Below are 12,814 nucleotides of genomic sequence, written 5' to 3' on the forward strand. Positions count from 1 at the left end.
TACAAAAATTCAAATATTTTGTTTATATATATATTATTTGGTTTCAAAATAAAAAATTTACCTATATAAATATGCTTAAACTTAATAAAAAAATATTTTTTTAATTCAACACGTGATGGACACGAAAATATAAATAACATGAGTATAATCTAGAATTTTTATAAAGTGATAACCATAAACAATGGCCCTGTTTGTAAAGAGCGTTTTGGGATAAAAAGAACGGTTTTGACCAATTTTAGAGGTTTGACCATTGAAACCGCTGATTGGAGTGTTTGGTGGAGAGAGGTTTAAAAGAGAGTTTTGGGATGAAAACGCTAATTTAGAAAAAGCTCTTAAAAAGAGCTTTTTCAATTAGCGTTTTGGAATATTAAAATTAATGGACTTTTTTAATCCTAATAGATAGACTCCCTCTTCCCTTGCGCCAAAATTAATGCCCTTATTCGTCTTTTTGCACAAACCGCTATTATCAATCAGCTAATTTTTACCAAACAGGTCTACACAAACAGCTAGTCAAATCAGCTAATGTAATCAACTAACAGCTAACAGCTAATGTAATTAGTTAACAGCTAATTCTCAAACAGGGCCAATATTTAAATTTTAATTTTTTTTTTGTTGGTAATTAAAATTGTGGGAGCCATTGCTCTCGCAATTCCGACCCAGATATAATTAAGTTCAAACAATCATGTTTTTACCATTGCCACCATCACCCATTGGATTTTTAAATTCTATGTATTTACAGAAATTTATGTCCAAAATAAAAGTACCCAATATTTGCCAGCAGAAACGAAACTGTCTATGTGCCCCAAAACCATTAGATTCCTCCTTTTGTCCTTCACATTCATTTCCGGCTATTTCTTTCCATTTCTATGTAAGAATTACACTCAATACCCAACTTTTTAGTCCAATTTAAAATAATACTGATTAATAATAATGACATGATTCTCTTCAAAAAAAAATAATAATGACATGATTCTGAATTTTTTATTTATAAGGTTTAACGTAAATCTAACTGTAATCCTAAACATTTGGAATTAAATGCTGCATAATCCTTAATCATATTTTTCTTGACCGAATCTCCTAAAGAAGTGCCCTTTTTTTATTTTGACAGTAAAAATCTGAAACTTAGATATCTGTTTGAACGTCATTTTCTTGCTTTTACTTTTAATTACTTTGCCACTTTAACACCACCATGACCATGAGTGAATGATTACAACCAGAAGCTTCCTTTTATTCTGTTTTTTTTTGTGTCTGTCTCTGCCTCTCATTCTTTTCTTTTTTTTTACTTAATTTACCTACCAATATCACTTCCTCAATCCAGTATAAAATCAAAAGCAAACATCTTTTTTAAAACCCATTTCCCTGTTCAAGAAGCAGCAGCAGAAGCAGCCATGGCTGGAGGATTAGGAACCAGACTTCCTCCACTTTCATCCATTTTCATACTATTTCTCACACTTTCAAGTGTTTCTACAGCCCAGCAACAAAACCCCATTAAAACCATTGTGGTTTTAGTGATGGAAAACAGATCTTTTGACCACATGCTTGGATGGATGAAGAAAGCTGTGAATCCAGCAATCAATGGTGTAACAGGAACAGAATGCAACCCTGTATCCACCAAGAATCCAGCTCAGAAAACCATATGTTTCACAGATGATGCAGAGTTTGTGGATCCAGATCCTGGTCACTCTTTTGAAGCTGTTGAACAACAGGTATTTGGGAATAATAGCTCTAGCTCAGTTCCTTCCATGTCTGGCTTTGTTGAACAAGCTCTAACCATGTCTCCAAACCTCTCTGAAACTGTTATGAAAGGTTTTAGGCCTGAATCTGTGCCTGTTTATGCTGCTTTAGTGAACCAATTCGCGGTTTTTGATAGATGGTTTTCTTCAATCCCTGGACCAACACAACCCAATAGACTATTTGTTTATTCTGCAACTTCCCATGGCTCAACTAGCCATGTGAAGAAGCAATTAGCAAAAGGGTATCCTCAAAAAACAATCTTTGATTCACTTCATGAGAATGGTAAGGACTTTGGGGTTTACTTCCAAAACATACCCACAACTTTGTTTTACAGGAACATGAGGAAATTGAAGTACATTTTCAAGTTTCATCAGTATGATTTGAAGTTTAAGAAAGATGCTAGAGATGGAAAATTGCCTAGTTTAACAGTGATTGAACCAAGGTACTTTGATCTCAAAGGAATGCCTGCAAATGATGATCATCCATCTCATGATGTAGCTAATGGACAGAAACTAGTGAAAGAGGTTTATGAAGCTTTAAGAAGTAGTCCTCAATGGAATGAGACACTTCTGGTTATTACTTATGATGAACATGGTGGTTTCTATGATCATGTCACTACTCCATTTGTTAATGTTCCGAACCCAGATGGGAATACAGGTCCTGCACCTTCTTTCTTCAAATTTGATAGACTTGGTGTTCGTGTTCCCACAATTATGGTCTCACCTTGGATCAAAAAAGGCACTGGTAATGCTTCAATCTTTGTTTTCCCTCTGTTTTAAGACCAAAAGATACAAAATTTACTTTATCTTTGAGTTTTGATTATTCAATCTGTGCTTTTTTCCCCAAATGTTTATTTTCAGTGGTAACTGGAGCAAAAGGACCTGCTGCGAATTCGGAGTTCGAGCATTCATCTGTTCCGGCAACTATAAAGAAAATGTTCAATCTCAACTCCAACTTCTTAACCCACAGGGATGCTTGGGCAGGCACATTTGAAGGGGTGGTTTCAGAGTTAACATCGCCGAGAACTGATTGTCCAAGTACACAATTTTACATCTTTAGCTATTGTTTTTCGACGGATTAGTGACGGAAATTAATGTGTATAGTCTTGTAAACTTATGTGCAGTGACATTGCCGGATGTGGCTCCTTTGAGAAGGACAGAGGCGAAGGAAGATAGCCAGTTATCGGAGTTTCAGAGCGAGGTAGTTCAGTTAGCAGCAGTTCTTAATGGTGACCAATTTTTGAGTAGTTTCCCAGATGAAATGAGCAAGAAGATGAATGTTAGAGCAGCTCATGCTTATGTTGAGGGAGCTGTTTCCAGATTCATTAGAGCTAGCAAAGAGGCAATTAAGTTAGGAGCACATGAATCTGCCATTGTAGATATGAGATCATCCCTAACCACTAGATCAAAACTCCATAATTAGCATTAAATCCTGCTGTCCCTTATACATTTTTAAAAATATTTTTTAGGCAAAATTGTCTCTTGTCATTTTCTCTTGATTTTAGAATGAAAAACTCCTATATGAGCTTCAAATCAGTCTTTTCTTTTATCTTTTGGAATCCATTTAAAATGAAGATGGAGAACTATGACTCAAAATTCTAGGCGCAATCTTATAACGATCCAATTATGAAGGGGTGATATCAAGATAAAAGATTTGAATAAAAAACGAGTAAGAGAGCGATTAGATCATAATAATAAGGTAGATTTCAAAACGGATATTATTGAAGTAGGTTGTTATGTGAAAATAGTGTTTGAACTAGAATCACATTGCTTGACTTGTTGCAATCTAGTGCATTATTTATTTGCACCGACAGATTGAATTTGTTTTTAAGCTAGAAGTAAATGGAGGAGCTTGCTTTAGAGTTAAGATTATTAAAGTAGAAAATTGACAAAAGAGTCGCAGCATTTCCTGAAAATGGAGATTAAATCCTGTGTATATAATGTCACTATCCCAAAGATTTTCTCTCCCTCACGTTCAGCATTAAATGAAATTCAAACATCACATTCTTCCATTGCTGTAATATAATATTGTGACCTCACACAGTTGGTTATTATTGAAAATATGTTTGTTTATACCCTACCCTTCACATGCAACATCGCATTGAAACACTTCTTCATTAGTATTTCCGCGTTTCGTGTCCGTTTCCATTTCTTTTCTGTTTCCATTACCTTTTTCCACCTATTTTTTCTCTCCATTTCATTTTCTGTGCATCAACTTATTTCAAGAAATGAGTCATGAAAGTCAAAGTCCCATTCCCACTTCATATACTATCATCATGAGAATCACAATGACTGTGAGAAAGAGAAACTAACAGCTATACAATTTCAATATAATAATCTGAGATAGATCAGAAAGGAATTTGTTTATAATCATACATAAGAATGACAACTTATACAAATGATGAGATGAATCCAAAGTAGATGGTGTTACAGAAAATTCTCTGGGAACAAAGTCAATTGCAGAGCTGGGTAAAATATATACTCAGGAGATAACAGGAAAGATGAACACTTCCAAAATCCATGAAGCCTTGATCACAACAAGTTAGAGTCAGCTACATGGTCCTTTTCCCAGTATATACCAGATCAGAACTACCATTTTCAGCTATGAGTCTTTTTCCCATCCAATGTTTGGTTAAAATTTCCACTTAAATCTTCTATTTCTCTATTCAGATTTGCAGATCATGACAATTGCTTTTCAACCACCAAGTGCAAACACAATCTGGGGGACAAAATACACTTTTAAGTCCTTCAACTTCATGAGTTTACAAGTTTGCTGTGCTATTGAACTCCTCAGCAACAATAGTTTTCTATCAAGCCCTTTATTTCTTAAATATATGTCATCACAGATTCAATTATTAATAAATTAGAAACATAATGCCTTTAAAAAGTGAGGGTTTAAAGGAATATTTTTGTAGTTGAAGGGAAAAACCTTATGCATCATTTCATTGTATGCCTTAGACAGCATATGTAAAATATACATGTTGGTTGAGTTTAAAATGGCATAATAGACTCAAATTTGATAAATCAAGCAGAGAAAACCTTAACCGCTTAGAAAAGCATTTTTCCAATTCGAGGGGAAAGTAGGGAAGAACAGTTTCTGATGATCACGAAAGCAAAGAGATTGAGAGATCAGCTGAACAAAATATGCAAATTATGTGGTATCACAATCAGCAGCATATAATAACTCCTGTACAGCAACAGCAAAGCTTCCAAAGTATGCAAATTCAAACTAACCAGTTCCTACAATGTAAATGCTGGGACTCATGCTAATAACATTAGGAGGCTATTTGCCAAAAGAATACTTGAATGGTGAGATGCACCCTTGGGAGTTCAAATTCCAGAAACAGGATATAAATTAGGAGTTCTTCTGAGGCAATTTCACATATTGATCAGATGAAAGATTTCATTACAAGTATTCCGTAGAGGATTTATAATGCAGAATGCATCATGATATACACGACCCTCTGTGTGTTCTCTCATATGATTTTCTTTTTAGCTATAACTACTTTTCATGTTTAAAAAAAAGAACTACAACAAATGGGTGTAGAAGTTCAATAAGGAATCCAATATCAAAATAAGATCACCTCATACACAGTTCATGCTTCTATTTGCAGGCATATCCTCCCATGGATATCCGTATGAAGTTCAGACAGAGCATGGGCTTTGCCATGTAGATATATCAGTAATTAGATCTCGTAATTGATCAATGAGCAGCTTGAGACAGGCATTCTTGCTAACGAGTTCCTATGTTGGAAAGAACAAGTTCAGAGAAAAGAATGCAGAAGAAAAGGAAAAACTAAAGCACAAATCAAGAAAAATGATCAAATATAAAACACAGCAACATCAAGAGCCCAAGAGATCTTATAACATATACATTTCCAAATTCCAGTAACAGCTTTAAATCTGTTCCAATAAGATGTTACAGTGTAGCTATATTATGGTGATCCCTCTCATGTTTTCTAGCCAAAACGTTTACTTAATCTAACTTCCATCTTGTAGAATTTATGCCATTAACAATACTCTTAAGAGAAGAATACCATAAACTCAAACATGAAGTGTATAAATCACAGCTGATATCATACTTAATTGAGGGCTACCTTTCTCAAATTGGCGGCTTGCTCTTCTAATTTTTCAATATCAGCTTGATCTACCGGAGATGAACTGGTAGAACTTGTTTCAAATGCTTTTGCCTGCTTAAAGATAAAGCATATATAAGCCATTTTTCTAGCAACGCGAAAGATTTCACTAATTATACAGAAAACCACAAGACTAAAACCACTCAAATTGATCATACAATAAAAGCCTGAAGTGAGCAAAAGTTCTGAACTTTACCGTCTGAGAATTGGGAATCGCTGTAAGGACTTCTCGGAGAGCAGCCACGGAATTCTTATAACGAAATCGCGCTTCATCGAGAGCCCCATTTCCCGTTCCCCCACCGATACCAGCACCACCACCACCACCACCATCCAAGTGATGGGTAGAATCAGATGGTGTGTCGCCATTTCCTACGAGTCCATTTTGCGAGAGAGGAGAAGGACCATTACTAGGTGAAGTAGTAGCGGCAATGTGAGTAGAAGAGGAGGAGGTGGTGGTGGTGGTGGACCACAAAGCAGGATTGCAGAGCTCGTCATTCATGGAAGATAGGATCTGGTAGGCAGCTTGAATAGTCTCTTCCAGATGCTTCTGGCCTTCCATTGCAAGTTCTTGTGTGGTTTTCGGAGAAGCTATTGCGCTCATGGTTTCGTCCTCCATTTTTAATTCTGCCTTTCACCGTTGTTGTGGAGGATCAGTCCGCCTGATCGATAGCTTTTTCTCTGCTTTTCCTACTGTTAATTATCGAAAAACCCTAACATCTGATTGAATCCATAGGGGGCCATTAAAGGTTGAATTAGACTAGGATAATTAAATCCAGCCCAAACCTGAACCAATCTGGCCAAGCCCATTAACAGCACTATCTAAGTACAAATAAATGAGGCGAGCGGAAGGAGGAAGAGGATAGGGAACATGAGTTTGAATGGTCATCTTGTTCCTCTGCATTCTTCAACACCCAAAAAATCAAACCAGAACATCTCTTCCTTCTTCCATTTACAAAATCTCAATCTAAAACCAAAACCCATTCTTTTCACCAATCTCATCTCCTTAGCCCTCACTGTTACCTTAAACTCTCCATTACCATCCTTGGCTATCCCTTCTCCCAATTCTCTCTCTCCTATACTCCCTTCTTCAACTTCCGCTTCCACCCCTTTTTCTCAGTCCAAGAACTTACCTTTTGGACTCGAAAATGGGTAATCTTTCACTTCTTATTTTCCCCCTTTCAATTGCTTACCTCTCCTGAAGGACATTTTTCAATTGTTGCAGGAAAATTAGGCCATGCCCATCGGTGAATCCAAGTTGTGTCTCGACGAATCCGAAATCATCATCATTCTCATTCCCCTGGACGATTCCTGAAAACTCTACAGACAAAGCAATTCAGGTAACTTTCTTTATGGGTAAAAAGGTTTCAGCTTTACTCGATTAATTGGTCGTGAATTGTATTGTATGTATGCAGAAATTGGAAGAAGCCATCATGAAAACGCAGAAAAATGCGAGGATTGAAGTGATTGAAGATACTCCAAATGGTAATCAGTTGAAACATAATTGCAATTAGTGAATTTGATGTTGAATTAATAGATATTGATAATGAACCAGGGAAGTATTTAGAGGCCAAAATAGGAGGAGGATTTGGGCAGGAGGATGTAATTGAATTTTTGGTGAAAGGAGAAGTAGTGGGTTACAGGTGCATGGCGACAAATGTAAACTATGTGTATCCGTTCACAACAGCATTTGGGGATTCAAAAGGACAGGAAGAAAGAATGAAGAAGATCATAGATGAATTAGGGTGGTATGCTCCAAGTTTTGATTCCATGGATTGATCATTTCAATTTCACATTTCTGATATTCATTTCTTATTGAGTTCGTAGTTTGTAATAATATATGCTTTCATATCCTCGGCTCTTTCACAATTATCGTGTTAGAATTGTGTCAATTTAATCAATCCAAATGTCGAATATGAGACTTCTTACTGTCTAAGTCTAGATCCTAGCTAGCGCATCTCTTATTACAGAGAGGGCTTGATGAACACCACCTCCTGGTTAGTGATTGGGCCCTTTACGGCGTAGAAGATAAGAAAAGCAGATCTGTACTGATAAGTTAATCAGTCCGAATACCTGTAGTAGTAGTCCACTTATATTATAAAGTTGCTCGCCTGCAGCAGTAGTCAACCTGCCAAGTAAAATGGAGTTCTCCTTTCCCATACCAGATAGAATTGAGTCATCTATTTCTTGAGGAAACATACCTGTCACGTTGAACCATGTCTGTCAACGGTGAAAGATAGCCCTAAAGTGAGGGCCCCGAAGATAGGATTTCTCAACTGTCGATCGACGTGACAATCATGCATGCTTGACAAAGCTTTTTAAGTCTCCCAATAAACGAAAAATGGATTGCTGGTGACATGAAAGCTGTGCTCGACGCTCCCAGGCAACCAAACTAGCAGAACATCACATCGTACGGAACCTAAGGAAGGACCGGACCACAGAGGGGGATATAACCCAGTCTTATCTGTCCTAGCTTTTAGAAACCTAAGAAAGAAGGAAATACCATTCTATTAGCTAGCTAGGGATGGAAAAGGTACCTGGGAAGCTGCTCTCGGGCTAATATAGGACCAGCTGGTCAGAGGGAGTAAGGCAGCTAAAAGACAAGTAATCCTATGTGATGACTCCAGTAAGAAAGAGGACGGAAATCATATAATAATCTACTTAAGATAAGATCCCTAGTCTCTTAATGAGTTGTGGACTAAGATGTTGATAGGGAGCTGCTCTTTCCTTTAGGCTGGGGAAACTCGCTTAGAGAGATAGAAGTCCCATTAAGGGCGTAGGGTGAGGTATCTGAATTATCGAAGCAGGGCCCTTCCTGTCCTTTCCTTCTTGTATGACTGTGGAACAAGAGAAGCAAATCAGATCAAACAAGCAGTGGCTACTACTATGAGTTAACGGCCTTCATCTGGCTCGTGTCCCGTTCGAGCCTTAAGCCTAGCTTCTTGACCTTTTGTTCTGAAACAAAGTAATGAGTGGCGCCCGGATTTTGTATCATGTTTTTAATCATGTATACTTTTACTATGTCGTTTTAGATTAATCCAAAAGTCCAATAATATTATGTTTGGTTCGTTTAATATGTTTACAGGTCACTTATAATTTTAATATCCTTGTTAGAGATGACATGTAAAAATACAGAAGGTTTGAGTTGTGGTTGTAAATAATATAGAATTATAATTTTACTACAGTTTACAAGTAAAAGTATGAGAGAATATGATAATAATTTTAAATATCTGTCATTTTTTACTTAGATCAATTCAATCATAAAATTTTGGTGTTAATTTCGTGTCAATCCAAAACTGATTCATTATCTAGTAAGTTAATTTCAACATATAATTATATATCAATTTCGTTTCGTGTAACCGGTCTTGTATATATTAGTTGGGAGGTTGGGCTGGGCTTGATCAGTTTTTTTTTTTTTTACCTTAGATCGATCATTTTTTTTTTTTTTCTAAATGAATTGCTGAATAAACCACATTGTTTTACCGTTTTTAAGGCCATTTCCAACCCATTATACTATCTCTATCTCCATTTTTTATTTTCTAAACATCAAATCTTATTTTTTCTCCAACTCACTACACCATTTATTACACTAAAAATAATATTCTCCACTTTATTCCATTTTACATAACACTTTTATTAATATTTTATTATTCTTTACATATATTATTATTACCATCCATAATCTATAATAAAAAATTAATTTGAAAATTAATTAAAAAATAAAAAACAATATTAATTAATTTTAAATAATCAATAATATATTTAACTAAAAAATATAAAAAGAAAAAAACCTTTAAATAATATTTATCTAAATTAAATAATTTATGAAATATAATTTAAATCTTTTTAAAATAATAAATACTATATATATATATATATATATTAAAATATTGGTTTCCACCAAAATAAATTTGGTGGAAACAAAATCAACCAAAATTATTGGTTGGTTTTGGAATTCTATATTAAAATGGTATAGAAATTAACCACCACCAAAATGGTATTTAGTGAGGGTTCAAAATGCTCTAATTGAACTCCTATCTCTATCTCTAGCAGTCCAATAAATTATGCATTTAGTTAACAATTTTTATTATTATTAGAAAACAAACCAAATCAGATATCAAACTAAATCACGAAGCTAACACCAAGTTAATCATATGACTTATAATTTTTATTTGCATTGTTTACAATTTACTTAAGAATTTAACAAACTATGGTGTTTGGTTTTTTTTTTTGCCTCTTTTTATCTTTTCATTTTAAAAATGTGAGTTTTAGATATTATATATCTTTTATTTATCTTTTATAACTGAAAAGTAGTTTTTTTTAAAAAAGTTGAGAATCCTACTCTTTGGAAAACAACTTTTTCCAACATTAAACAATAGGTAAACCAAACAGACTCTACATATTTACTACAATTAAAATTCCATATTTTTTTTATTAAATTTACTCCAAATTCTAGGAGAACAAGACTGTTTAAAAGTATCCTATAACCAATAATTTTCTTAAAGTTTGTTTAGTATATTTAAAGAATTTAAAAATTAAAATTAAATAATAATTATCAATTGCAACAAATTGAAATTTGATTAATTAATTCAATACAACAGATTAATATTAAAGAAACAAAAATATATTTAACAAAAAATCAAATTTAAGCAAAAAAAAAACAATATATATATATATATATATATATATATATATATATATATATATTGCAAGAGTAATTTAGGGAAGAGCAGATCAACACTATGGTTTGGGGTTTCAGCTCGCCAACCAACCTAAAAATACATTTTAGCATGGTGGATGAATGATTTTAATCCATCAAAAACCTCAGTTGGTTCTTCCAGCTGAATCTGTAACACGTACACGCTTTAAAATTTTAACTCTTTTGTAACTTTATCTTACGTCTGTCCCCCAGAGTCGGATTAATCTTGAATTTTTTTTTATATAAATCTTAAATCCAGTCTATTTTATATGTTTCTTCAAAAAAAAATCTATTTGATATGTGGAATTGTGTAGCTTCGGATAGATATGACTAAGTTTTGGATATTCATCTTCAAAGTTGGCCCATAAAAGATGGACTTAGACCATGAATTGTTGGTGCACTCAGTAATAAGTCCAACCCAAAGAAGATGAAAGGCCCAACCAGGTCAATAACTGATCAACACATCTACAAAAAAAAGTTATTGGAAAATTAGTTTCTCAATCTCTTTTATTAGTTTTTTTCTCTCTATTTTATTTAGGTCAAATGTAATGAAAATTAGATTCCATTTATTTCCAGAAAAATATTGGGGAAAGAAAAATTCCAATACTAGAAAACAGGAAAAAGTGATGAGTACTATTGTTTTTAAAAGGTAAAACATTTTTTCATATATATATTTTTTTGTTTTAAAAGTTCTTATTAACTTATTTTTCAAAGTAAATAAGTACCGAAATATATAATATTTTTCAACAAATAATTGAAATTTTTTAAAACCTTACTTTGTATGGGCGTATTGCAATACGATTACTAAGATTTTATTTTGGTGTTGATAAAGTTATTAGGGCAACAGGGCCGGCTTTGTCCTTAAGTAATAGAGGCGACCACTTTGGGCCTCCAAAAAATAGGGGCTCATATAATATATTTTTTTTTTTTAAAAAAATTATGGATAGTTATAGAAAAATTAAAAGGGTATTGAATATAAATTTTAATTAGTGATTTTAAAGTTTTTAGATAATAATATTTTTATGTTTATGTGAATTTTTTTTCTCTTTTTACAAATTCTAAGATTATAAAGTATATATTTTTTTTTTACGAAAGTAATCATATTAATATTACGTTGAAATATCAGTTACATAAGAAACAGCTACAGATCTCACAAAGTGAGGAGCTGAATTCCAGACAGACGGGCTAGGCCACACAAAAGCTATTTTAGCCAGTACATCCACCGCACAATTAGCATTACGTGGAACATAGGTGAGGGATCGAATCTGGGAATCCAAGGCTAATTGTCGGCACTTACCGATCACACGACCAACTTCAGACATATCAATTTCCGCACTGTGAAAATGGTCCACCAGACCCTTTGCGTCAGACTCCACAAGAATCCGATCGAGATGTCGCTCCTTAATCAATCCCAGTGCTTCCTTTAAGCACATTGCCTCTGCTAAAAGCACCGACCAAGCTCCTAAGAATGTACCAGTCCAGCAAAACAGTACCTTGCCCTTATCATCCTGAACAACGGCTCACATCCCCACTTTCATGTTCGCACTGTCAACGGAGGCGTCAATATTTAGCTCCAGATCTCCTCGGGCGGGCGCCACCCATACCTGTTGCATAAGATTCAGTCTTGGGTAGGATACAACATGTGCAGAACGCCTGCTACTTTGGAAGGATGACAAGATATCCCAGGCTCGCGATACACAGACGGCAGACGGTAATAGATGAAAAAAGTATTTTTTCATCATTTGTTTTAATGAAAATACTTATATCATTTCATTAGATAACAAAAGTACAACTACATTAGAAAAATGATAAGGAAAAACCTCACATAAGTATAGACTAAAGCTAATACAAAATTCACGAAGGGGATAAAAAGACTACAAAAAGTAAAAAAAACATGAAAGATACATTTTTTCGTCAAACTAAAATTGTATAAATATGTGTAGTTTTAAAATTTTATTTATGTATGGGATAAGGTTCAAAAATACTCCTAGCGTCTAAAATGGTGTAATTTTACCCCTAACGTTGGCAGTAAAGAGCAATTTTACTCCTAACGTTGACAAGTTAGATAAATTTTAGACATTATTATAAAAATAAAAATATTTTGTTTTTTATTCTGCACTAATTGCATATCATTTCGTGCAATATTTATAAATAGAATTGGAGATTAAAATTTATAAATTCGGTGAACTTTTTTTTTTTTTTTGTCCAACTTGTACAATAGACAATATATATTTTAATTTTTTTCAACA

General features: G+C 34.0%; 3 protein-coding genes across 4 annotated transcripts; 2 read left to right on the forward strand and 1 right to left on the reverse strand.

Moving 5' to 3' along the window:
* The first annotated feature begins 1,266 nt into the window (after positions 1-1,266).
* Positions 1,267-3,269, forward strand: LOC136228322 (non-specific phospholipase C6). The gene is made up of 3 exons (XM_066016934.1): positions 1,267-2,478; positions 2,595-2,771; positions 2,858-3,269. The coding sequence occupies exons 1-3, from the start codon at positions 1,389-1,391 to the stop codon at positions 3,154-3,156; spliced, it is 1,566 nt and encodes a 521-aa protein (XP_065873006.1). The 5' UTR covers positions 1,267-1,388; the 3' UTR covers positions 3,157-3,269.
* Positions 3,270-4,042: 773 nt separating this feature from the next.
* LOC136228354 (mediator of RNA polymerase II transcription subunit 30) lies at positions 4,043-6,485 on the reverse strand. 2 transcript variants are annotated; one of them, XM_066016936.1, is made up of 4 exons: positions 6,066-6,485; positions 5,831-5,923; positions 5,318-5,477; positions 4,043-4,452 (listed from the first exon to the last, which is right to left on the reverse strand). In XM_066016936.1, exons 1-3 carry the CDS (start codon positions 6,483-6,485, stop codon positions 5,379-5,381), a joined length of 612 nt encoding a protein of 203 aa, XP_065873008.1. In that variant the 3' UTR covers positions 4,043-4,452; positions 5,318-5,378. The 2 variants fall into 2 exon arrangements, with proteins under 2 accessions (XP_065873008.1, XP_065873009.1); XM_066016937.1 differs by lacking the exon at positions 5,318-5,477.
* A 92-nt stretch (positions 6,486-6,577) lies between these two features.
* Positions 6,578-7,789, forward strand: LOC136228338 (thylakoid lumenal 17.9 kDa protein, chloroplastic). The gene is made up of 4 exons (XM_066016935.1): positions 6,578-7,018; positions 7,092-7,206; positions 7,282-7,351; positions 7,422-7,789. Exons 1-4 carry the CDS (start codon positions 6,738-6,740, stop codon positions 7,643-7,645), a joined length of 690 nt encoding a protein of 229 aa, XP_065873007.1. The 5' UTR covers positions 6,578-6,737; the 3' UTR covers positions 7,646-7,789.
* The last annotated feature ends 5,025 nt before the right edge of the window (positions 7,790-12,814 follow it).

Source organism: Euphorbia lathyris, chromosome 1 (assembly GCF_963576675.1).
Source record: "Euphorbia lathyris chromosome 1, ddEupLath1.1, whole genome shotgun sequence".
Lineage (NCBI taxonomy): Eukaryota > Viridiplantae > Streptophyta > Magnoliopsida > Malpighiales > Euphorbiaceae > Euphorbia > Euphorbia lathyris.

What these genes read in the sequence shown, in the direction of transcription:
- LOC136228338 (XM_066016935.1), top strand. Translation starts at nt 6,738, where the DNA reads ATGAGTTTGAATGGTCATCTTGTTCCTCTGCATTCTTCAACACCCAAA. An exon ending in CCTTTTGGACTCGAAAATGG is followed by an intron (nt 7,019 to 7,091) that starts GTAATCTTTCAC and finishes CAATTGTTGCAG; the next exon opens with GAAAATTAGGCCATGCCCAT. An exon ending in CTACAGACAAAGCAATTCAG is followed by an intron (nt 7,207 to 7,281) that starts GTAACTTTCTTT and finishes GTATGTATGCAG; the next exon opens with AAATTGGAAGAAGCCATCAT.
- LOC136228354 (XM_066016936.1), bottom strand. Translation starts at nt 6,485, where the DNA reads ATGGAGGACGAAACCATGAGCGCAATAGCTTCTCCGAAAACCACACAA. An exon ending in CGATTCCCAATTCTCAGACG is followed by an intron (nt 5,924 to 6,065) that starts GTAAAGTTCAGA and finishes ATCTTTAAGCAG; the next exon opens with GCAAAAGCATTTGAAACAAG. An exon ending in AAGCCGCCAATTTGAGAAAG is followed by an intron (nt 5,478 to 5,830) that starts GTAGCCCTCAAT and finishes TTTCCAACATAG; the next exon opens with GAACTCGTTAGCAAGAATGC.
- LOC136228322 (XM_066016934.1), top strand. Translation starts at nt 1,389, where the DNA reads ATGGCTGGAGGATTAGGAACCAGACTTCCTCCACTTTCATCCATTTTC. An exon ending in TTGGATCAAAAAAGGCACTG is followed by an intron (nt 2,479 to 2,594) that starts GTAATGCTTCAA and finishes GTTTATTTTCAG; the next exon opens with TGGTAACTGGAGCAAAAGGA. An exon ending in GCCGAGAACTGATTGTCCAA is followed by an intron (nt 2,772 to 2,857) that starts GTACACAATTTT and finishes ACTTATGTGCAG; the next exon opens with TGACATTGCCGGATGTGGCT.